This window comes from Hipposideros armiger, unplaced genomic scaffold, assembly GCF_001890085.2.
Source record: "Hipposideros armiger isolate ML-2016 unplaced genomic scaffold, ASM189008v1 scaffold_75, whole genome shotgun sequence".
Taxonomy (NCBI): Eukaryota; Metazoa; Chordata; class Mammalia; order Chiroptera; family Hipposideridae; genus Hipposideros; species Hipposideros armiger.
The window spans coordinates 2,542,605-2,568,326 of NW_017731425.1; the positions used below are offsets into that span (position 1 = coordinate 2,542,605).

A 25,722-nucleotide genomic window follows, 5' to 3' on the forward strand; every position below is an offset into this window, starting at 1 on the left:
CCTGGCGGGTATTATTTTAAGTGAAATAAGCCAGACAGAGAAAGACAAATACTGGATACTATACTGTATACTATACTATACTATACTACTATACTATATTATACTATACTACACTACACTACACTACACTATGGAATCTTAAAAAAAAAAAGTTGAACTCATAAAAACAGAGTGAATGGTCATTACCAGGGGCTGTGGGGGTGAGGAAATGGGGGAATGGTTGGTTAAAAAAATATATAAACTTTCACTTATAAGATGACAAAGTTCGGTAGATCTAATGTAAATAGTACCTATAGTTGATCATACTATATTGTATAATTGAAATTTGCTAAGAGAGTAGAATCTTAAGTGTTCTCACCTTCACACTCCCTACAAACACACAATCACACATGGTGACTATGTGAGGAGATGGATGTGTTAATTAACTTGATTGCAAAAATCTTTTTACAATGTACACATACATCATCACATTGTACTTGAAATAGATTACAAATTGTCAATTATACCTCAATAAAGCTGGGGAAAAAAGGACAAAAGACTTGTACAGACACCTAACCAAAGAAGATACACAGATGGCAAGTAAGCATATAAAAAGATGTTCAACATCATATGTCATCTGGGAATTGCAAATTAAAATGATACCACTACACATCTATTGAAATAGGCAAATTCCAGAACACTGACAATAGCAAATGCTGGTCAGGATGTGGAGCAACAAGAACTCTCATTCGTAGCTGGTGGAAATGCAAAATAGTATGTTACTTTGGAAGATAGTTTGGCCGTTTCTTACAAAACTAAACATACTTTTACCATATGATCTAGCAATCACACTCATTGGTATTTACCTAAATAAATTGAAGATGTATGTCCACACAAAAACCTGAACGTGGATATTTACAGCAGCTTTATTCATAATTGCCAAAACTTGGAAGCAACCCAGATGTCCTTCAGTAGGTGAATGGATAAATAAACTGTACTACAAACAATGGAATATTATTCTGAGCTAAGAAGAAATGAGCTATCAAGCCACGAAAAGACATGGAGGAGGCTGGCTGAGTGGCTTAGTTGATTAAGAGCACGAGCTCTTAGCAACAGGGTCCCCGGTTCGATTCCCACATGGGCCAGTGAGCTATGCCCGAGCTGAGCTGCCACTGAGTTGCCAACAGGTGGCAGGATGGCTCAGCTGGTGAGAGCATGTGCTCCTAACAACAAGGTTGCCAGTTCGACTCCCGCATGGGATGGTGGGCTATGCCCACCCGCAACTAAGATTGAACATGGCACCTTGAGCTGAGCTGCCCTGAGCTGCCAACGGGCGGCCGGATGGCGACTGGACTTACAGCTGAGCTAGCTGCGCACTCCACAACTAAGACTGAAGGACAACAACTTGGCTGTTCTCCTTCCCCAATTCCCCAATAAAACTTTGGGGGAAAAAAAAAAGACATGAAGAAAACTTAATTGCATATTACTAAGTGGAAAAAGCCAATCTAAAAAGGCTACATATTGTATTATTCCAAGTGCATATATGATATTCTGGAATAGGCAAAACTATGGAGACAGTAAAAAGATTAGTGGTTGCTAGGGGTTAGAGGGGAGGAAGGGACGACTAGGCAGAGCACAGAGGATTTTTAGGGCAGTGAAACTATTCTGTATGATGGTGGACACATGCATTATACATCTGTCAACAGCCATTGAATGTACAATACCAAGAATGAACCCTAATGTAAACTATGGATGGTGGTGATAATGATGTGTCAACGTGGGTTCACCAATGGTACCAAAGGTACTACTCTTATAGGGGATGCTGATAGTGGGGGAGAATGTCTATGTGTGGGGACAAGGAGTGTATCTATGGAAATTATCTGTACTTTCCACTCAATTTTGCTATGAACCCAGCAAATTAATTACATTTATTATTTTTAAATTAATTTTTAATTTTATATTTAAGTTTATATTTTTAAATTTATATGTAAATTTAATTTTTAAATTAATGAAACAAAACAACCAACAAAATTAAACACCCCAGGAACCTTACAGATCCAGGAATCTCAGAGAACCCAAAACAGGATAAACACAAAGAAAAGCACATCCAACCACATAATGATCAATCTGTTGAAAACCAAGAGTAAAGAGAAAAATCTTAAAAGCCAAAGTAAAAAGACATATTATATACAGGAGAACAACAATAAGAATGACAGCCAACTTCTCATGAGAAATTACAATGGTCTATGTGAGCCAGAAGACCATGGGACAACATCACTTAAAGCGCTAAAAGGGGACAGCACTGCCAATCTATCATTTTATATCCAGTGAAAATATCTTTCAAAAATTAAGGTAAAATGAAGACAGTTTTAGATAAACAAAAGCAATGAGGATTTGTTGTCCGCAGACCCACACTACAAGAAAGACCACAGGATGTTCTTTAGGCTGAAAAGAAATGATACCAGATGGAAATCTGGACCCAGTGGAAAGTATAAAGACATGATAGATGCATCAGTAGGTGTAAGATGATTTTTATTTATTTTCTTAACTTCTTTAAAAGTCAACTGTTTAAAGCAATAACAACATATTGTGGGGTTTATAACACATGCAGAAGTAAAATATATGACAGCAATAGCACAAGGACAGAGGGAGATGAATTATACAGTTGTAATGTTCCTACTTATATATGAAGTGGTATAACATTAATTCAAGTAAATTGTGATCAGCCATGGATGCATGTTGTTATTCTTTTTTGTATTTTTTTTTTTTTAGCTGAGCCATTCTGCCACCTGTTGGCAGCTCAGCTCGGGCTGGGAATCAAACCACTGTTGCTCAGAGCTCACACTCTTAAGCGAGCTCTTAACCAACTGAGCCACTGGGCAGGCCCTGCATGTTGTTATTCTTAAAGCAACCAGAGGAAAAAAAAATAACACTAAGAGATATAGCTGAAAAGTCATTAGTAGAGATAAAGCAGAATTGTAAACAGTACTCAACCCAAAAAAAGGAAAAAAAGGGGGAAAAAAATAAAGAAGAGATTGGTGTCAACAGATGACACATAGCAAGATGGTTGACTTAAATGGAACCATATCAGTGATTACACATATCACTAAATGTAAATGCACTCAACAGTCAGACTGTTTTTTAAAAAAAAGCAAGGGGCGGCCAGTTAGCTCAGTTGGTTAGAGCGCAGTGCTCACAACACCAAGGCTGCCAGTTCGATCCCCACATGGGCCACTGAGCTGCGCCCTCCACAACTAGACTGAAATAACTACTTGACTTGGAGCTGATGAGTCCTGGAAAAACACACTGTTACCCAATAAAATATTTAAAACAAGGAAGACTCAAGTATGTGTTGTTTACAAGAGATGCACTTTAAACAGAACAACACAGACAGGCTGAAAGTAAAGGATTGGAAAAGATAGACCACAAAACAACATAAGAAAGCTGGCGTGGCTATTTTAATATCAAACAAAGTAGAATTTGAGCAAGGGATCACCAGAGAGAAAGATACTCATTTTATAAAGATAAAAGGACCAAGAAGACAATAAAACCTGTATAACATACCTCACAACGAAGTTTTGAAATATATGAAGCAAAAATTGACCCAACTAAAGGGTGAAATAGACGAATCTACAATCACAATTGGGGAGATGGAGAAAGAGAAATACAGAGTCAGAGATAGAGACACAGAGGGTAAGAGAGGGAAAGAGAAACGGGTGCAGAGACACAGAGAGAGAAATGGAGCACGCCCTGGACCAGACAGAAAGGGGCCCCTCAGAAAGGGGATGGAGTCAGAGCAGCGGTCTCTGCCTGTGGGATCCTGGAGGGGGTGCTGCATCACTCACCCGCTGCCCCATGGAGCCTTGGGGGCCAGGCTCCCCACGCAGTCCCTGTGTGGGAGGGAGGAAGGAATGGAGTTAGCTGTGGGGTAGGGGAGCCCTGACCCAGGGCTCCCAAGGCTTGCCAGAATCCTCCACCTGGGGGCCGCCTCAGTACTCACTCTCTCGCCCTTCTCTCCTGGGTAGCCGGAGATTCCTTTGGGTCCAGTGGGGCCTGGGGGTCCCTGAGCAACAAGACAGGACCTAAACCTTGTGCTGGGGCAGGGTAGAGTGGGCAGGGACTTGGGGGGCAGAGGTCGGGGAGGGAGCGCCAGCTTGGCCTGATCTTCTAGGTCCTTCACCACACACCCAATCCTGGCACACAGTGAGAATGCCTGGCATATAGCTCAGTGTTCAGAGCTGCGGCCCTGGAGTCAGACAGTGCCCACCTTGATCTGGACGTTACTATGTGCTGGCCATAACCCTAGGGCAAGAATCTCCACCTTTCTTGGCCTTAGGTGATAACAATACTTGTTTCTTGTTATGAGATTTATAGAAAGTAGCTTGCATATTAAATGCTCCATAAGTGCTTGAACGAATGAAAGAAGGGACAGATGGATAATGGATGGATGGGTGGGTGGGGGATGGACAGATGAGTGGGAGTACTTGGAGAAACACTCACCATATTTCCAGGACTCCCAGGGATACCCATGGGACCAGGAGGTCCAGGAGGACCTGGAAAGAGACAGGATGTTCTCAGGATCGAAACAGAGTACAATGCCAGGAAGTCCACCATCAGCTCCCTCCTGATAGTCATAGCCTTGGTCCCTCTGCCATCCCTCAACCACACTCGTTACCCCAGACCTAGACTCGACTTACCCATGGGCCCTGGGGGACCTGGGGGCCCAGCTGGTCCCTGGGGCCATTGGCTGCTGGTCTCAGTGAAGGTGTTGAACAGAAATGGGTCCCCTGGGGGAAAAAAGATGAAAAGTGGGCAGGGCAAAGCTGGGCTGGGTGGGAATAAGTGGAGTGGGCGTGGTCAGTCTTCACCTGCCAACTCTGCCAAGCCAGCTTTGACTGCCCTGTGGGACAGTCTGCAGCATGGCTGGGACCACTGGACACCTGCTCCAAGGGTGGGGAGTGAGGACAGTGTTGGCCACACAGGACCAGATGGCAGGGAGACCTGGGTTCTAACCCTGCTATAGTCTAGCTGGTGACATCCAGTAAGATTCTCCACCTCGCTGAGCCTGTAATGTCACATGTCGAATGGGAATAATAATAAAAACTACCATTTATTGACTACTTACTTTGGGCCAGGCTTCTGTGCATGAATGTCACAGAGCTCTGGGAGGCCAGCACTGTCACTGTCACTATCCACATTGTATATATGAGGAAACTGAGGCTTGGAGAGGGAGAATGAATGGTGAGATGGAATAAACAGGAGAACGAATGAATGGTGCCAGGTCATATACCAGATGGGGTTGAACATGGCCCTCCAAGCTCTGACCTCTGGCTATACACATGTATGTCAGGCTGGGGAAGAGGTGAAGGGCAAGTCAGGGCCTGGCTAGGCCTCTCTGAGCACAGGGGCATGGCTGCAGCCTTGGGGGCTCTGGGCTCACTTCCTGCTGCTGGGCCTTGGGCTTCCCGGTGCTCTGAGGGATGGGTCCTGGCCAGCTCCAAGGCTTGGTGGGAGGGCCTGATGCTGGGTGGTTCCGAGCACAGGCTTTGGAGGCCACCTGGGTTTGAAGCTGGCCCCCAATGCCCTAGCTGCGTGATCTCCTTCTCTGGCCCTTAGTTTACCTCATCAGCGAACAGAGGAAGACAACAGCGCCCACTGGAGGAATGGGGGACATGTGACCAACTAAGGGCAAGCCTGCTATACAGAAGGTGCCTGGTAGACAGCAGCAGCACTGCGGTGATGGTTATGCCAGCCTCACCCCACCTCTATCTGGATCTGTTGTGACCCCGAGGGACTCACCATGCTGGGAGATCCGGGCATGGGGTGGTCCAACAGGAGCTGGGGGACCAGGGGGACCAGGAGGCCCCGGTGAGCCTGGAGGTCCCCTCTCTCCAGGGTTGCCCACAGCTCCATCCTGGCCAGGGTTCCCTGGGGGGCCCTGTGGACCTGCAACAGAACCAGGGTGGGGTGGGGGTGGGGGTTGTGCGTGTGCAGGAGGCAGAGAGGCCCAGGGTGGCCACCAGGGGGCAGGGCAAGGCAGCTTGAAGCAGCAGGTACAGAGTGCTCTGGAGACGGTAGTCTTGGGCAGATCCTGGCACTTGTTTCCCTAACAGTCTATTAGGAGGAAGAGCATAGTCCTCCCCCGGAGGCTTTAGGACAATGGACACTGGGTACACAGTAGGTGCTTAGCAAATGTTGATTTCTAGAATGTTCTCTCCTTTCCAGGCTTTTGCACAAGTTGTTCCCTCTATCAGGCCTCCCTTCGCGATGCCTGGTGTATACTTCAGATCATTCTTTAGGCCTCACCTAAGATGTGACTCCCACTGGGAAGCCCTCCCACCCCCCACTACATCCAGGCTGGATCTGGGCTTCCTTCCTTGGGGCTCCCATACCTGCAGTGTCTCCCATAAGAACGCTGGTCACATGGGGTAGGCATTGCTGTTTCTCTTCTGCCTAGGGCCACCCTCCCACCAGTCTGGGAGCTCCAGGAGGGCAGGGACTGGTCTGATCCTACCCCAATGTCCAACTCATAGCCTGTCGGGAAAGTGCCTAGGGAATATGGGCTGAGTGAATGTGAAAGAGGGTTTTGGGGAGCCCCAGTATGAGCGTGGCACCCTTGGAGGGGTGGTGAGCTGAGACAAGCAAGCAGAAAGGGCTCAGGCTACCCATGGCTACATTAGGGTCAGAAAAGGAAGGCTCCAGCGTGGGTCCACCCGGGGGACTGGCCAGGGAAGCTACGGGGGGAAGTGCTGTGGGCACTCACCTGGAGGGCCTCTCATCCCTGTTGGGCCCTGGCTACCAGTGTCTCCCTTGGGGCCAATGGGCCCAGGAGGGCCCCGGGTACCAACTCGATCTGGGGGAGAAATCTCATTAGCTCTGGCCTTGCTTTTATCCCCATCCTGGCCCTGACCCCCCAGCCAGTACCTACCATCTCGAGGGAGCAGGGGGGCCCTCATGCTTTCTCTGGCTCCCGGTAGGCCTGGAGTTGGTAGGGAGGCAGAGATCTGTGTCAGCCAGAGTCCCTGCCCCCAGTTCCACTAGGGGGACATGAGCAGTGGCTTCTGAAGCCTCGGGGTCTCCCAGGACTCCAGCACTCAGGCACCGCTGGAGACCATCCCCGTAGGCCCACTGCAGAGCTGGGAAGACCCAGGCCCACAAGGGGGTCAAGTGGGAGTCAGAGGCAGGGTGGGGAGTGGCATCGCACTTCTCCAGGTCATTCCCACAAGGGGGTGTGCTCCCCACTGACCCACTCACCTCGAAGGCCTCCATCCCCGGGGCTGCCCTGGGCAGCTGGGGAGCCCCAGAGCGGGGCGGGGTCCTCTGGGGCAGCTGGGGTCAGGGGCACTGCCCGCTCAGAGACCGTCAGCACCGCCACCTGTGGAGGAAGAAGCAGCGAGATGGGATGGGTACCAGGGTCTCACCAGGGACAGGCCAGCCGAAGGGCCCCAGTATTCGGGGCAGGAGGCCCAAGGAGCCAGGAAAGCCCAGCGTGGCCCAGAACTTCATCAGAAGCCACTGTGGTTTTCCAACTGCATAGTTCATCCAATTCATTGTAGAAAAGTCATTACACACCACCACTGCCACCCAGGTTGAGTTCTGTCTGGGCCGTGTGGTTTTTCCCTGTGCTTACCTGCATAAATAATGTGAAACATCTCTTGGACTGTTAAAACATGATGGCTGGAAGGATTTTTCCTAAATTGGAGGGAAGTTTGGGAGGGTCTGACATGAAATACCCTGAGGTGTATACAAAAACACTTCGGATGCCGTATCGGGGAGACTCTGAAAGGTTGGTGGTGGCCCGAGCCACTGACTGATGAAAGAGGCCAGAATACCCACTGACCCTGTCCAGAGAAAAGCTGAACCTCTCGGAAAGATCCGAGAGCCACGCCCCAGATCTGGGACAGAGCTGCCCTCATGCTGTCTTCCCTCATGTGTGTGAGCAGCGTGGGGTCCCTGGGGCTCCTACACCTCATAACTGGGGTTCTAGCACGTTCTGTTCAGACGCTTGGTTTTGCCACTTGATACATCCGGGGCATATTTTCATGTTAGAAAATGGAGGTGTTGTTCATAGCTGTCTAGTATTCCACTGTGCCATGCTCCCTAATTATGCAACCACCCCTTCCGTTGCCTGGTTTTCAAATTTCCCTATCAATTGTTAACACTTGGATAAACATCTTCACATCTAATCTTAAGATACATTTCCAGAGGAGGGAATGATGGAGGAAAGGATATGCAGACAAAGTGTATACGCCTCTATGTGTGCTTAGAAAATCTGGTAGAAAAGATGCTTAAAGTGTTGACAGTCATTCTCTCTGGGGGCACAGGTGACTGTTTACGAATGGTTTTCTGGTGGGTTTTCCAACGTTCTGAGATTCTTGTGTCTCTGAATTCAGAATGCCTTAGTTTTTAATGGTTAAAACTTTTTATCTTGAAATAATTTGAGAAGTGCGATAGATATTTTGCTTTCGAAACTAGGAAGATAGTATTATGGGAGACGGGAGGATAAAGGACGAAGGTGACAGAGCAAGGAGGGGACCCAGCCATGAGCTCTGGGAGGTCTCTATGAATATTTGGCTGGGATGGAGATGGGGCGGGGGTGAAGGGGAGCTTCATGGGCCTCCTGCAAGGGCAGTCCAGCTATCTGGCCGTGAGCAGGCTTCCTGGGGAAGGGCATTGTGCGGAAGCCGAAAAAGCTGAATGGAAACTGAAGGGACGGTGGTGAGCACCTGGCAGGGAAGTTAGCTGCCTGCCCATGGGTGTCATGGGAATGCTGAACAGGTTGGGCGTGGGGAGCAGGGAGGGCGTGGGGAGGCGAGGGGCAAGGAGGCAGCTGCTCACCCACCTTGGCCTCCAGCACCTTCAGCCGCTCCGTCAGCTCCGACACTTTGCTGCAGTTGAGACAACCTGTAGGAGGGAGGAGGCTGGGGCTGGGGCCAGGGTTCCCAGGTTTCCCTGGAGTCCCTCAGCACCTGGGGGCAGGAAGGAGGGAGCGGACAAACATCTGATCATCCCAACCCATGAGATAGCCCAGTGCAGGGAAGGGGCTGCAGAGAACAACCTATCCAGGATGGACCATGCCCTGTGGGTTTCTCCCACAGCAGGACCACGGACCCAACTCCTGCAGCCTCAACATCCAAAATAACTCCTTTCTGGGAAGCCAGGACAGGGAGTCCTGTTGCTTCTCACCTGGGTGGGTCTGGCCTGGGCTTGCTGGCTTTGGGGACCAACACATCATAGTCCGGAGTGAGCTGGCCTCAGAGTTGCCACCCTCTGACCCTCCCTCCAGACCACCATGCAGCCCAGTGCCTCCAGCCTCTGCGGAGATACTTCTTAGTTATTCGTAACACTTCCGGCAGATTTCAGAGCCTCCTGGCTGCCAGGCACCGCTGAGAACTTTATAAGCCAGTCTCTCTAGTCCTCACCATGATCCTATGTTTTAGGACAAGTGTCACCCCCATTCACACCTGAGGACACTGAGCTCAGAGCAATGGTGGATGAGTCTGTAACAGGCACAGAGCCTGGGGTTGAGTCCCAGCACCGCCCCTTCCAGGCTGTGGGGCCTCAGGCAGGACACGTCCTCTCTCTGACCCTCAGCTTCCTCCTCTTTAAAATGGGGACAGTGATGCCTTCCTGTAGGATGGGGACACAGCTGTGAGGTTTAAACAAGTTGACGATGGCGAGCACCTGGCAAGAAGCCTTGCACACTGAAGATGCTGAGAAAAGCGTAAATAAAAAGAAGCCGAGGGCTTGGAGTTGAGTCTGCAAGAGTCTGGGGGTCATGGGTCTCCGGGTGCCTGGGCCCAGGCCAGACTCTCCTCTGGGGCCCTTCCTCTTCCCCTTGAAGTTTTCTTTCCAGTGTGGGGTGGGCAAGGGCAGAGAGTTCTTCCTGACCCTCCACTGCTGGACCCAGATGGCTTTTAGGGCAGTTACCACTTTGCCCGTGTCCCCTGCAGACCTCCCCTAGCCCAGGGGGACCCCAAGCAGCTGCCCCAGGACCCACCTGAGAAGGCTGTGGGCCGAAGCGCCATCCGTCGCATGGCACTGCCCGACCACCCAGGCTCTGCGACGCCAGAGGAGCCTGTAACTAAGGGACAGTGGGGATGAGAGTCCTGCTGGCCTGCGCCATCCTCATTTGGTCAGACCCCCTCAGCCCACCTGCCACGACAGCCTCAGCAGGGATCCCTATTCCCTTTAGTGCAGAGGGAGACAGAGGCCCAGAGAGGTGGGACAGTTTACCTGGGCCACACATCATGAACTGGGCTGAGCTGGAACAAGGCTGCCAACCTGATGGGCTGGGGAGAGGGGCCAGCAATGGATAGGAGCCACAGGTGAGGCTGGGGACTTCCCCAATGACCCCAGCAAGCTGCATGTGTTAAGAGCTTAGAGTTAACTCTAGATTCAAGGTTGGGTCCCAGCATTTGCCATTTGCCAAGATGTGTGACTTGTCCTCTCTGGTCCTATGTTCCCATCTGTAAAATGGGGTCATAAGGCCACTATATCTCCCAGGCTGGTATGAGGCCTGAGGACGGCAATGTGTTCAAAGGGCCCGCTGTGCACACACAGGGCCTCGCACACAGAAGGCACTCAATAAATGGCAGCTGCGACATTGCTGTCCACACTCTCCCTGTCCCACTTGGTAATAAGATGCTGAAGTGTAATCCAGCCCTGGTTTTAAATGAAAACCAGAGGGAGGTTGGCTGCCTGTGAAGGCAAGGGGGGGCCCGTTTCAGGAGCCCACCCCCATCACTACCCCTACGAGGAGCAGGCTGCCTGGCTGGTCTGCTATGGGGGCCTAGGTTTCTCCACAGTTGGAGGGATGGGCTGGATAAGCCAGAAGCAGGGGGCACAGCTGGAGGTTTTCTGGAGCGAGCAGTGGCAATTGCCCCACTCTGCCCCCTGGGCCTGCCTTTTAAGGTCACAAAGTGTTGTCTGGGGGGAGAAAAGACCCAAATAAGGTGCAGGCTTGGCAGCTTGAGCCAGGCTGTGGGTTGGTGCAGGGAGTGAGAGACTCCGGGAACTCAAACCAGACTGGTCCCTCCGGCCAGCCCCCATCATAGAGGCTGCCAGACTCTGGTCTAGGTCCCACCATGGGCCTGTGCGGGCTGGGCCTGCATCCCCAGCATACCCTCCTCAAGGGCCTGTGACTTGGCCCAGCTCAGGGGGTAAATCTCACCCGGGACAGAGAAAGGTGGGTTGGCAGCACAGGACTGGGCAGAGGTCGGAGGCTCTGTGGATGGGAGGGGGGATGCCACCGTGAGTCATGCCCAGTGCTAAGTGTAGCCCAGCTGGGCCCAGCACATTCTAAGCACTCACATGCACAGTCTGAATGCATTACCTTCAAAACCCTATGTGTAGGTGCTAGTAACACCTCCACTTTACATGGGGGAACAGGCACAGAGCAGCTTGGTATTACCACTCCTCTGTCCCCCGTGCTCAGATAAATGGATGAGTGAATATGAGTATTTCACCTTGGGGGAAGAGAGGTGAAGTGACTGGTTCACTTCACCTCGGTTGTCCACCTGAAGACTGGAGCCTGGATTTGAACCCAGGTTAGTCGAACTCCAGGGCCCAACCTCCTCTCTCCTGGGTCAGCCCCCAAGTCCCACCAGGGGGCCTGGTGCCAGCAAGAAAGCTGGTTTCTGAGAAGAATAGCCCTACCACGCCCTCTTCATTCTCTTTGCTTCCAGGTGAAGGAGTAAAAGGCCACATTTTTATTCCTTTCAGGAAGTTAACCAAAAGCAGCAGCCAATCCTCCAAGCCCATGGAAGTGGATTTTCCTCTGGAGGAAGCTTTGGCAGAGCGTCAGCCCTGCCCACCTCTCTGCTAGTCTGCTATCGGTTCCCTTTTTGCTCCATGCACTTTCCACCCTCTAACATGACATTTGCTGTGCCAGTTCCCCAGCCTCCTGCCCATCACCCACCCCTCTGGCTGGAACAGGCACCCACCAAGCAGGGACTTCCTCTTTCCTGTGCCTGGCCTGGAAAAGGGCCCTGCACACAGTAGGGCCTCAATGGCCTGGATAAGCCTTTTGTTGATGAATGCATGAATCGCTGGCTGAAAATGAATTTAAAGCAAGCATACAAATAATGGGACAGCAGATATAACTATCTTGAAAATGAGCTTAAATGTTATGTGACCTAGGGTGTCCCCGAATTATTAATCTATGAACTTGTGGTTGAAAATTCTTTTTCAACCAATTTGCTTTTGGACATTTCACTGGAAGCCAGAAAGGACAAGAAAAAGTAACGAAAACATGGCCTGACCAGCAGCAGCAGCAGAGATGTATCTGGCTCAAAGTAACTGTGAGTTAAAATTTAAAAAAAAAAAGAAAGAAAGAAAGAAGAAAGTTTAAAGAATTAAAACTGTCAAAAAAAAAAAAACCCTAGAAAATATTGGCTCTGGAGTCAGGATTCACAAAAATTATCCCTTAAACTCCCCCAAATTCTGATAGACAGAAATACTTCAAGGGATGAACCAGATTATAAAATAGCCCTATAGCACTCAGTAGGGGAAAAGCCACGGGTTGAGGGGGAGGTCTCCTGTAGGACAAAAATGTCACATCCCTCCCACTGGTGTTGGGCCAGGCAGGGTCCCTGGAGCAGGTCGCAATGGTCTGGTGGTCTGTCCAGAAGGGCCTCTTTCCAGCCCCAACCACACCCTCCCAGGAACTCCAAACTGGCCCCAGGACCACAAACCCCAGATCCACTCTGGGAGCCTGACTTTGGGCCACTTCCCACCAACTGGGAGGTCCCCACCACACATACACACAGCCTCCCCACCACCCTCCCCACAGCTGCTGCTCCCATGTCACCTTCTCCAGGAAGCCTTCCTGGACAGACCAGGGCACAGAACGCCCCCTTGAGGATCTTATCACTCCCTGACTTGGCCTCCATGAGACCAGTGCCATCTGCAGTTTCTAGCCCTGTGCCCCCATAAACAGCTGCCTTCTCTGCCCAGTGCCGGGCCTGAGCTAAGAAGCCTCTGTGCCCCTTTTCATTGGATCCTCATGAGAACACTGAGGCCCATAGAGGAGAGGCTGTCTGTTCACATAGTAGGACTAGGGGAGCTGGTATTCAAGCCCTGCCCTAAGCTAGGAACAGGAGTGTGAGATGGCGGGGGGCGGGGAGGATGCCTGTGGGCTCCATCTCTGACTTTCCCAGAAGAGGGGCTTCCTTGTTCACAAGCCACCCCCAGGTCAGCTGGGTCCAGTAACCACAGGCCACAGGGGTACAGCCTCTGCAGCCCCAGTCTAGGTCTCTGTCAGGGAATTTACTTTACAAATGTAAATATTTGCTGCTGTTGGCCTGAGCCAGGGATTGGGGTCAGGGCTGGGGCCTGGAGCTCCAAGAACCCTCCAGCAGGCCTCTGGGAAACTTCAGTCTGTGACTGGCCTGGCCTCGTCTTTCGGGTACAAAGAGGTTCCCAGTCATTTCCTGTGCACCCACTTTATGCCAGGCCCATGCCAGGCACTGGAGACACAAGAGTAGTGATGGCAGGGTGGGGGCCGTCATAGCCAGGTGGGAGCTCCACGAAGGTAGCAGGCAGAAGGAATAGCCACTGCCCACGGGGTGGGAGGCAAGGGCAGTGTGGGCCACGGGTAGAATGAAGAGGGCAAGGCTGGGGCACGTCGCCGGGGCATCTGGGAGGGTGGAGAGGGGAGCTGCCTGACTGGGGGTGGAGGACGCATTGGCCCAGGGTTGGGAGGTAGGGCCTCCGGGGCCTCCCAGGCAGGAGTGGAGTGGATGGTAGCAGACGCGGGCGGATTCCTAGTGTTTAGCCCTCAGGGCTCTGAATCTGCAGAGTAAAGCACAGGTGTGGCATATGGTTAGCGTGTGAAAGATGTGTGTGTGGGAAGGGCCTGGCCATGGACGATGGAGAGACCAAGGGCCCAAGTAGGGCTCGGGCTGCAACCTCCAGTCTGCTCTTCAGCTTTTCTGCTGTGTGACCTTGGGCAAACTTCTGTCCTCTCTGGTTCCCCATCATAGAAGACAAGGCTATGGGGCTCCACAGATGGGGAAGGGACATGTGTGCTGAGGACAGTGGGACAGTGAGGGGGAAACAGAAGCAGCCTGGCTCCCAGGGGGCCATATGGGAGAGGGGTGCAAGGGAGTCCCTGTTCCTCTTTCTGTCTGGGAAAGGCTGGGGCTGAGATTGGCTTCTGCCAGCCTCATGGTGCCCCAAATGTTGGAACATACTCCCCTGAAAGTCCTCAGGCAGTGCTGCTGCAGAGGAAAGACCCTGGTTCTAGATCTTACTGATGGGCTTTGAATTCAGCTGTGACCCTGAGCAAGGCATTCCCCTCTCCCAGCCTCAGTTTCCACATCTGGACCTTCTGTACCGTGACATGATGGCATGATGCAGGTGAGTACAAGTCACGGTGCCTAGCACAGAGGATGGTGGCAGCTTTTCTTCTCCTTGTCATTATTACCGCAGGAGGGTTTGAGGCAGGGGGGTGCCACAGACCTCAGGTCAGAGCCCTGGGAGAATCCTGGCTACAAGGCTTCTTGCTGTGTGACCTTGTGTGAGACCCACACCCTCTCTGAGCCTCACTTTCATTGTCTGAACAATGGGGCTGACAGGTGAGAGATCTGTCTGCAGAGAGCCCCCGCAGGCAGGGTGACATGGTGGCCACAGCAGCCCTGTTCTTAGCAAAGCTCACCAGCCCATGCCCCTCAGCGGGTCAGGATCAGCCCACATGATACATTTTGGCTCTGGCTCTTCCTTGCCTATTGTTTCGAGGGGTGGGGGAGTAGGCAGCCAGTTGAGGGCCTCAGCCAGGCTCCCTCCCTGCCATCCAGCCCCCCTTCCCAAGGCCTGGAGCCACTGACTGATGCGTGGTGGGACAGGTCCCAGTCCTGGCTTTCATGTGCGGAGTAGTCCCAGGCCAGCCCCTTCACCTCTCTGAGCCTGTTTCTCCATCTGTAAAATGAAGGCCATTCCAGTCCCTTCCTCATGGGTTGTCATGAACATCAGGGGCCATCCTCGCTCATCACAGAGTGAACATTCTCACTATGCAGATGGGAAAAAACCAGGGCTGAGAGCCTTGAAGACCACGGCCTCACAAAGGTCAAGTCTGGAGACTCAAGGACTGTTAGCTGAGCAGCTGACTGAGAAGTGGGGTTTCAGAGGCGGGAGGCAGGGCAGTCCTTGTGAGCCACCACAGAACCCCCAGCACAGGGGCCAAAGAGGAGAAGACATTTACGGAGCATCTGCTATGGGCAAGGTGTGAGTCTGGTCCTCATGATAAGGTGTGAGGTGGGCACTTTTCAATCTCGGGTGACTTCCAGATAGAGACGAGGTTCAGAGAGGTAAAGTGATGTGCCCCAGGTCACATGGTGGAGTGCAGCTGATCCCGGGCTGGATTCTGGAATGGTGGGTGTTCCCCCTCCACCTGCAGCTCATCACAGGCTGCTCTGAGTTCTGTCACCCCTGGTGACGCAGCTCTATGACCCCAGGGTCATGTCACAGCACTGGGCAGACCATGAGGGCAGTCACCAGCAGGGGAAACAGCTGGGGGAGCCTGGCCTGAACCTGGCTGTGAGAGGAAGGGCAGAGCCCAGGATGGGCCAGCAATGTCCCCATGCTTCCCCACCCCCATCCCCAGGGCTCCAGCAGAGCAGTTTTCCAGAATATCCAGGCCTGGGCAACCCTTTACTTAGCTCTGACCCTGTGCATCGGGAGAGGCCCTTCCCGTCCTATCAGTCATCATGCAGTGCTCACCATGGGCTACCACACCACCTGCAGGATTTTTACTGCTTCATTTCATTCTCACAACATCCCTGGGTGGCAGGCTGTATGAGCCTGCCCATTTCACAGGTGAGGACACTGAGGCTCAGGGAAGGGGTGCCCCAGGCTGCAAGAGTACACAGCAGCTTGGTGCCCTTTAGAGAAGGCTCTCCTCCCTCTGAGTGGGCATGAGATGAGTGCAGGCCCTAGCCCTGCGCCCTTGCACAATGACTTATACAATGCACAGAGAGTCCCCCGGCCCAAGGCCACACAGCTGGTGTGTGGTAGAGCTGGCCTGGCCCATGAAGCCCTGAATAACCCCATCCCCAGCCTGGGACCTGAAGGCCCTGCAGAGGGAGCTGGCAAACATCGGGGTTGGCCTGGCCCATCTTGCACCCTTGCTTCTCTACTGGCAGCGCTCCCAGATGCATGGCCTCGAGCTGTAGGACTCCCGGGCACAGGTCTTGTCCTCACCTGTCCCCTTCCCTCACCTGCTCGGTGATGGCCCTGCAGACCTGGGAAGGTCTGCTCTTGGGAGGGGAGCCAGGGACAGAGTAGCCTTTGTCTGGGCAGGCCCTGCCTGGGCTCAGGCCCTCTAGGCCCAGGTGACCCCCACATCCTGGAGATTCGCCCCTCCCCACCACCAGCTCCTCTGCGGCCTCCTTGGCAACAGCCCCTCCTGGCTGGCTCTCTTCCTGGTCCCCTGGATCCTGCTTTTTCCTCTTCCTCCCGGCAGGGACAGGGGTGCTTATTCTTGGCTCCCCTTCATGCCTGCCTCTCCCAGCCTCCCACCCTGGCCTTGGTGGCTGCCTCTCTGTACAGGATCCCTGCTGGGCGTTGGGCTGCTTCCTTCTCCCCAGCTCCACTGGGGACTCCCCCCCGCCCCCCCAGTGGAGCCTGTCAGGCTTTCTCCCTGCTCTACTTTGTGGGAAGCCCTGCTCCTCCACCCCATGTGACTCTGGGCATGTGAGTCCATCTCTCTGGGCCTCTGTTGCCCCCTCTGTGGACTGCGGCTGTTGTGGGGCCCCAGGGAGGTGAAGCATGTGAATCTTTCAAGAAGCACCTATGAATGGTGACTTCTGTTAGCATCACATTTCCTTGATTCGGGGGCCATGTTTCATATGTTCGTGTTTCTGGCAGCAAAGTATGTCCTGTGGCGATGTTCACGTTAACATGCTGCTTTGGGGCCCTGAATGCCTCCTTCTGTTGAGGTTCTTACAGGCCTGTGGTTCTCGGGCTGGTGCTAGGTCAGCCCATCCTCTTTGGGCCATACGTGGGAACACAGCCCGTGGTGCTCAAAAACCTTTCTCTCATTGGGTTCCACCAGGCAGCAAGGGTGGGTGCGGCCTAGACCACTTAGCAGAGAGATAGGTGCCCTCGAGAAGGGATCTCTCCAGGTAACTGTGTGGCCAGGCTCCAGGGAGGCCTGGGCTGCCGCTTCTGTGTCCCTGCTGGGTGCTCACCCCTGAGCTGCCCTCATGGCACACAGAAAAGGGGGTGTGGGAGGAGCGGGTCCCCCTGCCTGGGACACACTCCATACATTGGGCGCCCAGTTGAGTCCTGCCATCCCTGAAGCCCTAGGGGGAGCCGGGCAGGCTGGGGTTCCAATCCTGAAGGCCACTTAGGAGCTGTGTGTCCACTGCCTTCCTGAGCCTCAGTTTCCTCACCTGTAGAAAAGGTACAACCATCTCCACCTTGCTGACCCACTGACCTAAGTGGTGCTCTGCTTCCACGCGCTGTTTCCATATCCCATGGAAGTGTCCGGATGGGTTTTCCCCAGGTTTGGAGGACAGGTGTGGGATGGTGTGACTTAAGGTGTGGAATGGTGTGAGCTACACAGCATGTATGAAATTTCTCCAGGGCTCTAAGGGTCTCTCATGAGGCAGGGGGTTAACAACTATGGGACAGCAGGTGCCAACTGTGTCCGAGCCGTGCCTCGCTGGCAGCTCTATGCAGGGCACCCCGATGTGCATGGCACTGTACACTGCAGTGTCTACCGACTGCACAACAGTTTACAGCTCCCTCCCACACACCCTAGGGAAGCACCTCAGGCCCACATGTGGGGGCAGGCCTACCTTCCTCGCAGCTAGCCCCCGAGTGCCCGGGGCAGCACCTCCACTCTCGGGCGGTCACTGTCTTGTACATCACTTTGTATGTGGGTCTCACCACGGTTCTGTAGCTGAAAGAGTGCCCAGGTGGCCCGGCTCAGACAGGGTCCTCTGCTGTTTCTCCCACTGTCCGTGGGGATAAACCCAGAGCCCCCAGGGTCCTCTGCCATCTCCAGGCCCCTTTGGAGCCTCTCTCCTCCTACATTCTAGGATTCAGCCATTTTACTCCCTCCCAACCTTCCAGCTGTGGGGATCTGGATACCAACTAGACAGGAAGCCCCTGCGAGCGAGGCCACCTGTCCATAGCAGTGAATGCTCACTGACTGAAGGCATGTGGGTGAATGGTGGAACCCCTCCCCCAGGAAGCCCTTTCGGATACCCCAAGAGTACAAGGAGAGGTGTTGAGAGTGGGCATAGGGCCAAAATGCTCCCTTTTCTCCACCCACCCTGGGGTCCTCGCCTTCCTGGGCACTCCCAATGCCCTCCCACCACCAGGCCTTTGCCCACTTTGTGCCTCCCCCTGGAATGCCACCAGCTCCTTCTCTACCACAGGCTTACTCACCTGTTCCCCGGGCAGCTCATGGGCCAGGGGCAATTCTGCAGCACCCGCTGAAGGTAGGTGCCATTTTGCACGTGGCAAGAGATGGTGCGGGTCACCACGTACGAACACCAGTTCCTGAAACAGACCCACAGAGAGGAAGCTGAGGTGTCATGTGCAGTCTCCTGCCCAAGAGCCTGGGAAGACAAGGTCTGTGTTCTCTCCAGGAGCCCCGAGTCTCCAGGCGGAGAGACCCCTGAGCTCTCAGAGTCCTTTGGGCCACAGTGGGAGTGTCTGTGCTTCTGTGGCTAAGGGGTGAGTTCCACAGCCCTAGAGGGGGTGGCTGTGCGGGGCGCTCTCGGGAGTCTTGCGGAACGAGCTTCAGGGGCAAGACGGGAACAGGGCATCTGTGTAGGGTCTCTCGCTTCTCAACATCTCTTCTCGCCAGCCCAACCTGTCCAGGCGACCACTGTCTCTCGCCTCCCACCTGGAAAACAGCAGTGGCTCCTCCTCCATTTTGCCTTGTCTCTCCCCAGAAGGAGTATCACAAAATGGAAACCTGGCCGTGTCCCTCCCTTGCTTACCCCCTTCACCCTGAGCCCTTGAGATCTCCTGTGCCCACGTCTGCTGCAGATCTCACACCTCCAGGCCTTTGCTCATGCTGGGCCCACTGCCTGGGGTACCCTCCCCCACTTCTCCACTTGGCACCTCCTACCTTCAGAGCCCTGCTGTGCTGTCACCTCTCCCCTTGTCCTTTCCTACTCCCATCTCCATCTGTTGCAGAGCTGATGGTTCCCTGCCCTGGATCCCACAGCACTTTGTCTACCTGTTACGCTGAATTAAGCTGATGATTCATGTCAGCCCCGTCCCTCTCCTGGCATTCGTGTCCCCTCTGTGTAACAGCGAGGGTGCACAGTGTTCCAAGCATGGAGGACTGACTTCTTCCAATGCCAACTAAAAAGCATATTGCAATGTACATATTGAGCATCTACTGTATGCTAAGAGTATTTACATCTTCCCGTGGTGAACCAGGAAGGCCCCCCCCCAATTTTATAGAGGGGTTAACTGAGGGTCGGGGGGGGGGAAACTGCTCATCACAGAGCTGGTGCATGCTGGAACCAGCTTTGAACCCAGGAACGTGGATGGCCTAGCCTGGCCCCTGACTCCATCCCAGAGGCCTCAGCTCCCGTCTCCTCCCCACCTCCTAAGCCACGGTCTGTGGCTCTGTGAAGGCCCCAGCCTGGGAACCTGCTGACCCCGGGCTCGAGGCCACAAAGGAAAGTCTGGTGGGGTGGGAGGCTCAGGATGAGAAGGGTCACCTGAAACGGTCCCTCCTTTTCCAGTCCTGGCAAAAAACACAGGGCCCGTGACCCCGTGCAGGGCTGAGGGCTGCTGAGCACCTGGAATGTCCCAGGCATCGCAGAGGTGACTGCCACCACTGAAATCTGGACCCCAGCTGCTGCCCTGCCCCCACCTAGGCCCACTTGAAGGAGAAAGGCCTTGGCTGGGACCAGCTGACTAACTGGCTGTGGGACCCTGGAGAAGTCCCTTCACCGGTCTGTGCCACGCTGGAATCAGTCCAGAAGGAGAAGATAGCTTAGCCAAAGGCATGGAGGTGGGAAATCAGGGACACAGGATGGCTCTGTTAGGCCCAGTGACGTGGCAGAAACTCAACAGAGCCCTGGGCCTGCCACCCCATGGAAGAGGAGACAGGTGGTTGCTGCAGTGCCGTCGGGAACGGTGCAAAACAGGGAATAGCCTAAACAGGACCACGAGACATGGAAAGCCAGATGCTGTGACAGAGCCCAAGGTCTCCATGTGTAGACAGACCACTGTGCCTGGGTAAGGGGGGAAAAGCCTTTGCAGACCAATAGAAAAGGAGTGCATTTCAATTACACTAAGAAAGAAAGAGAAAGCCAAAAGAATATTTATACATATATGCCCATATATACATAGCTATGTGTGTATAAAGTTAGGAAAAAAAATCACACATTCACATCAAATTACCATCTCTGGGGGCAGGAAGGGGCTTTCCATCACTTCCATCTCCTGTGCTCACAGCAGCCTCCAGTTGCGCTTGCTGCCTGCCAGGAGCGGGGCCCAGAGCCGTGCACATGCCTGATGCGGAGCACCACTTTACAGATGGGAAGCCTGACGGTCTGGGGCGCGCCCTAGTCACCCGTGATGAGTGACACTGTCATGGCTGGAACTCAGGGCTGTCTGAACCCTGAGCTTGTGCTCTTTACCACATGCTGGCAATGTTTTTCCTAACAAGCAGGTGGGGATTTTATAAGTTTAAAAAGATACATTTCAAAAAGGCTGCCAACTGTTGGAGTTTCTGGGTCCCTACAGCTGTGGTTTTAAACCTGTTGGAGTTTTGTTGTGGTGGCGTGGGACAGAAACCCCTTTAGGAAAGTGATGTGAGTTGGGACTCCTCTAGAGAAAAATAGATAAAATTTGGGGTAAAGTTCAAGGGGAGTTGGGGGCTCCCTGTAGCCTATGTGGCATCTCCCAGGCTGGCCCAGGAGCTCCGTGAGTGGAGAAAGGAGGGAGGGAGGGAGCAACCTGGACAAAAGATAGTCAGACGCTCCGGGCACAGGAGGGGGTCCTGGGCACAGAATGAAGACACCATGCCAGTATACAGACACACAGACAAGACACACACACATGCACACACATCAATATGCACACACAGTGAGCACATGACACCTGCAAACACACATGCACACGGACACACTCACATAGGCATATGTGCATACAACTCCCAGACACACGTGTCCATGTGCACACACACAGACCCACATAAGCACACACATACACACACATTTGAGCAATCACACCAAGGCAAATCCAGCAGGACACCGAGCTACAGAAATGACTGTCTTTTGCACTGGGTCCACACCTGCAGACATAGGGCTGTGCACCCTCACATCCGCACCTGGGCTGCGCCAAGAGAGATGGGCCTGTGACTGCTCCTCCTTTTACTAGCGGGGTGCTAGAGAAAACAATTTTTTTCTTCTTCCTTAATTAAAATCTCCCCCATGTGGGTTGCTCCCTGGTTTATTTCCCATGAGTTGGAGTTTGCTTGAATCCTCTGCTTAGGAGACATGGAGCTGGTGGCTAGCTAGCTAGATCATTTAGAGAGGAGGGGACACTCAGGCCAGGTGGGGTTCAAGGTCAGCCCTTTGTCCCCTCCCCTTCGGGGGGATCACCAATAACTTGTTGATCCCAGCCCAGCTGATCCCTGTGGGATGAGCCCAAGCTCCCCGACTGGGTCCCAGCCTGGCCTGCTGCCCTCCTGCCCCTCAGTCCACCTTCCAGAGGCGGAAGGAACTCTTTGTCAAGTCCAGACCCAATGCTGCCACTGCCCGCCATAGAATCCGCAGCCCATCACGGCTCCCCATCGTCCTGTGAGCCCTGACTGCGAGTCCCACGTGCTGCTCTCCTCTCCTGAACATGCCTGTTGTCCCTCTTTGACTTTCCGGTCTTTCCTCCCAAGTGCTGCATTCTCCCCTATCTCAGATCTTTGCATATTACACTTCCTCCCTGGAAAGGCCTCCTCTACTCCAGCAAACTCCTACTCATTGTTGGGGTCTCAGTCCTGAGCCTTCCCTGACTCCAGCAGAATCGGGCACCTCCAGGCAGCTCCTCCCCCCGCCCGTAGCCAGCACACTCACAGCCACTCACAGCATCTCTGAGCATTTCCTTTCAGGCAGGTGCTGGGGGAAGGGCATAGCATCAAGCCAGGATGGGGGTCAGCCTGAGGGCACTCAGGAAGGTTTGCTGAGTGACAGTGGTCCTGGGCGAGGAGCCAGTACCCAGGTTCCAAGAGATGGTTGCAGTCCCTGGAAACCCTGCCTCAATCCTGCTGCCCCTGGGGGTTTCCTTTCCTGGAGTGTGGTCGGAGGTAAGTTGCTCAAGAACCTGATGGGGCTGGGCCACCTCCTGTAGGATGGGGCGAGGGCAGGGGCTGGGAGGAGGCAGCCCTTCTCTCCTGGGCCTGCCACTTCTGCCCACTCAGCACCTCCTGGGCCCCCAGACGCTGCTGGGGGAGAGAAAACAGGCCAGACCAGCTCAGCCTGGCATCAGCTGCCCCTACTAGAGCCCCCCTGGCCCCCACCTGCCTGCCGCCCCCTGCCACAAGGGGCCCAGGGGACTTTGTCTCTGCGGGGCCCAGGGCTGCGATCCGGAACAGTGATAGGGGCTAATTGCAGGAGGCAGCCAAGCGGGCTGGGGGCCAAGGGCCGTTATGAAAAGGAGAGGAAAGAGAGGAGACGGACCAGGTGGGGGTGGGGTGACCAGAGCCAGAACCCCACACTGGAGGTGAAGTCCCAGTCCTAGCTCTGCTGCTTCCTAACTTGGTGACTTTGGATAAGGCCCTGGCCCTCTCTGGGTCTCACTTTGTCCATCTGCAAATGGGGACAGATTTTTCTCTGGTAGGGAAAGTTTCAGGCAAAGCACTTAGCACAGTGCTAACAGTTATTGAGAATTCTTGTTCCTGGCCTATGATACGGGCACCACAGCCCACAGCTGTGGTCCAGGGCCTTCCCTTGGGCTTGGGGACACCAGCACAGTACCTTCCACATGAAGTCCTCCCCTCAACTGCAGGATAGGAATTGTCAGGCTTTGCATTTTACAGAGGGGGAAACTGAGGCTCCAAGAGACGTCCCCCAGGTCACCCATTTGGGCATCCAGCTGGGATTTGAGCTCCCTGGAGCGGGGCTGGGGAAGACAATGCTCTCCTCTTTTTGATCCCAGGATCTGCCCACAGGAAGCCAGGACTGCAGGGGGAAGAAGCCTGGGCCAGGACACCAGCGATGGCTTTAACTCTAGAGCCACAGTGCTGAGCTGGGTGGTTAAAGAAAACAGGGGGTCAAGCTAGAAGGGATCTCAGAGGGGCAGGAGGCAGCCCCAGCAGGGATTAAGGGAAGGACAGGGGCAGGGGTGAGCCAAGGCAGCTCTGCATGGCCCCCAGGCACCCTGGTTCCTGGGGTCTCAGAGTCTCACCACATTCCTGGGGCTGGGGGCGGCCCCTTGGATGCCTTCCCAGGCCTCCCCCTCCCTAGGCACAAAGCCTCTTTTCTGCCTCTTGTCCCTTGGCTGCCAAGGGGTGCCTGGGGCGCTGGGCTGGGGGTGGAGGGAGGGCTGATGGGGCGAGACATCCCCATGCTGTCTCCAACGATGCTGGGATGGGGCCACAAGGGGAAATCCTGGCAGCTGAGGACCACGGATTCCTCCAGCTAGAGATCCCTTCCCCCACCTAATGTTGGTGATAGCAGGAACCACTGTATGTCAGGATCTGAGCTGGTCCTTCCCATGGGGGATTTTCCACCATCAGAAAAGACCCATGAGCAGGGGACGAAGGGAAGGAAGTAACAGTGAGGAAACTGAGAAGGAAACTGAGACCCACGGCTGTGAAGTGACCTGCTTGAGGTCACACATTGAGTGGGTGACAGAGCCAGGCCCAGGGCCCCTAACTCCTAACCAAGACCTGCAAACCCCTACCAGACCCACAAGCTGATGACCTCTGCTGAGGTGAAAAGGACACTGGACTTGGACACTGACTGCCCTGGATTGAGGTGCTTTTACTCCTTTCTATGCTTCAGTCTTCTTATCTGTAACATGGGAGCAAGAGCAGTGCCCATGGGCACAGATACCTGCCCACAGCCACCATCCGGGGCTGTGTGTGTGTGTGTGGGCGGGGGGTGGGGGTGGGGTGGAGACAAAGAACCCAGGATGGGAGATCTGCCCTGAACTGGATGGAGGGTAGTCAGGGCCTTAAGTACTCTCAGTCATCATCCTGAGCCTGACACTGGGAATTTCCAGTTCAGAGTCTGTTATCGTAGCACCTGGGATCCTGGGAGTTCACATCCATGTCCTGGGCAGGTCAAATCCCCTCTTTGAGCCTCCGTTTCCTCCTCTATGAAACGGGGACCATAAAAGTGCATGCCTCCCAAGGGCATTAGGAAGATTCTGGAGGCAATGGTACAGGTAAAATACCCAGCCCAGGCCAGCAGTGGTCAGCATGCAGTAGGTGGTGGCTGTGACATCTGCCACCTGTCCGTCCCTGTCTCAGACAACGACTCTTCTGGCCTCTGATGCCTCAGCCATCTCTGCCCTCCAGCCCTATCCATGTCACCTGCACTTGCTAGCCCAGCAGGCCCCCTGACCACTGGGCAAGGAGAATTTCTGAAAAGAATTAAAGAAGTGAGGCCATAGGGGGTGAGGGCTGGGCAGACATCTGAATGCGATGAAAAGGCCTAAAGAGGCCTGGCTACTCTTTTTTGTCTGCCTCAGACAAGGGAGGCGGAGGCAGCTGGCCCTCAAGAGGGGACCCCAGCAGGGGTGGGGGCTGCAGCCAGGATCGGGGCTGGGCAGGTCCAAACAGGGTCATCAAGGCCAGAAAGGCACAGTATTGAATCCTAGCTCTTCAATTAATGGCCCATGAGCCTAGAAGTTTATATTAGTTCTCTGGGGCCTCAGTTTGCTCATCTGCTAAATGGAAACAGTGCTCCTGAAACTCATTCAGTCCTTTACGGATTAATGAGGGCACTGTATATAAACGGTCCCCTCACTAGTACTGGGAGACGCTCCACAGACTCCAGCAGAGAGAATGCTCCTGGCTCCTGAGAAAGCAGCAGGAAGACACAGTACTCCCTTCCATCTCTGTCCAAAATGCCAGGTCCCTGGGGGCTGATACTGACCCACGGCAGTGAAACTCCACCCCAGTCTTCCTCCTCCAAGGGAAATAAATAGCCGGTACTATAAAAAGCCAGGCGCAAGGAAAAGGAGGAGGGTCCCTGAAGTGTCTGCTGGGGGTGTCCTGGGCTATCCTATGTGCCGGGCGGGGGCGGGAGGGGGGTTATTGGGTTAGGGGGACGGAAGTCCTGGGGGAGCTTCTCCCTCGTTGTTCCCCTTTCCCCTCTTCCGGGGCTCTGGGGGTGAAATGGTGGGGGGTGGAAGAGGCTGTCGGGGGGCTGCCGGTTCCTAACACATGGAGTAGGGGACTCCCCGCACTGCTGGGAGTCCCTGCCAGATAGCGGGATGGCCCAGGGTCCCTGCCCCCACCCAGGTTGGCACTGCGGTAGGGGACCTGGTCCCTCTCCCAATCTTGGGCATGCACGGACATTGCGGAGAGGGGGAGGGAGTGCCTAAAGTCCCGGCCCCCAATCCAGGGCTGGCAGGGCACAGAAGTGGTGGGGGCCACCCCTTACCTGCGGCTGGAGAACTGGGCTCCTCCGACGCTCCATGTGGCGCTTCCTCCTGGGAGCAGGAGCCCAAGGCAGAGCAATGCCCAGGCCTGCTGGACGCCCATGCTGCGCCCGGCGCCCTCCGCGCGCGGCCCCTCGCCGTCGCCGCCCCCAGCCTGCC

At 54.1% G+C, this 25,722-nt stretch overlaps 1 protein-coding gene across 7 annotated transcripts in view; it reads right to left on the reverse strand.

Moving 5' to 3' along the window:
• EMID1 (EMI domain containing 1) overlaps positions 1-25,716 on the reverse strand; it is a 41,684-nt gene extending 15,968 nt beyond the window's left edge. For 4 of the 7 annotated variants that reach the window (XM_019643026.1, XM_019643027.1, XM_019643024.1 and 1 more), the window contains exons 1-14: positions 25,566-25,716; positions 18,376-18,489; positions 17,781-17,884; positions 11,153-11,206; positions 9,980-10,063; positions 8,822-8,883; positions 7,234-7,354; positions 6,908-6,958; positions 6,743-6,832; positions 5,779-5,925; positions 4,677-4,766; positions 4,480-4,532; positions 3,980-4,042; positions 3,825-3,869 (exon numbers count right to left, since the gene is read on the reverse strand). In XM_019643026.1, the coding sequence (XP_019498571.1) occupies positions 3,825-3,869; positions 3,980-4,042; positions 4,480-4,532; positions 4,677-4,766; positions 5,779-5,925; positions 6,743-6,832; positions 6,908-6,958; positions 7,234-7,354; positions 8,822-8,883; positions 9,980-10,063; positions 11,153-11,206; positions 17,781-17,884; positions 18,376-18,489; positions 25,566-25,666 (1,179 nt within the window). In that variant the 5' untranslated portion in view covers positions 25,667-25,716. The remainder of the gene's footprint in view (positions 1-3,824; positions 3,870-3,979; positions 4,043-4,479; positions 4,533-4,676; positions 4,767-5,778; positions 5,926-6,742; positions 6,833-6,907; positions 6,959-7,233; positions 7,355-8,821; positions 8,884-9,979; positions 10,064-11,152; positions 11,207-17,780; positions 17,885-18,375; positions 18,490-25,565) is intronic. The other 3 variants (XM_019643028.1, XM_019643029.1, XM_019643025.1) reach the window with 1 other exon arrangement.
• Between the last annotated feature and the right edge of the window lie 6 nt (positions 25,717-25,722).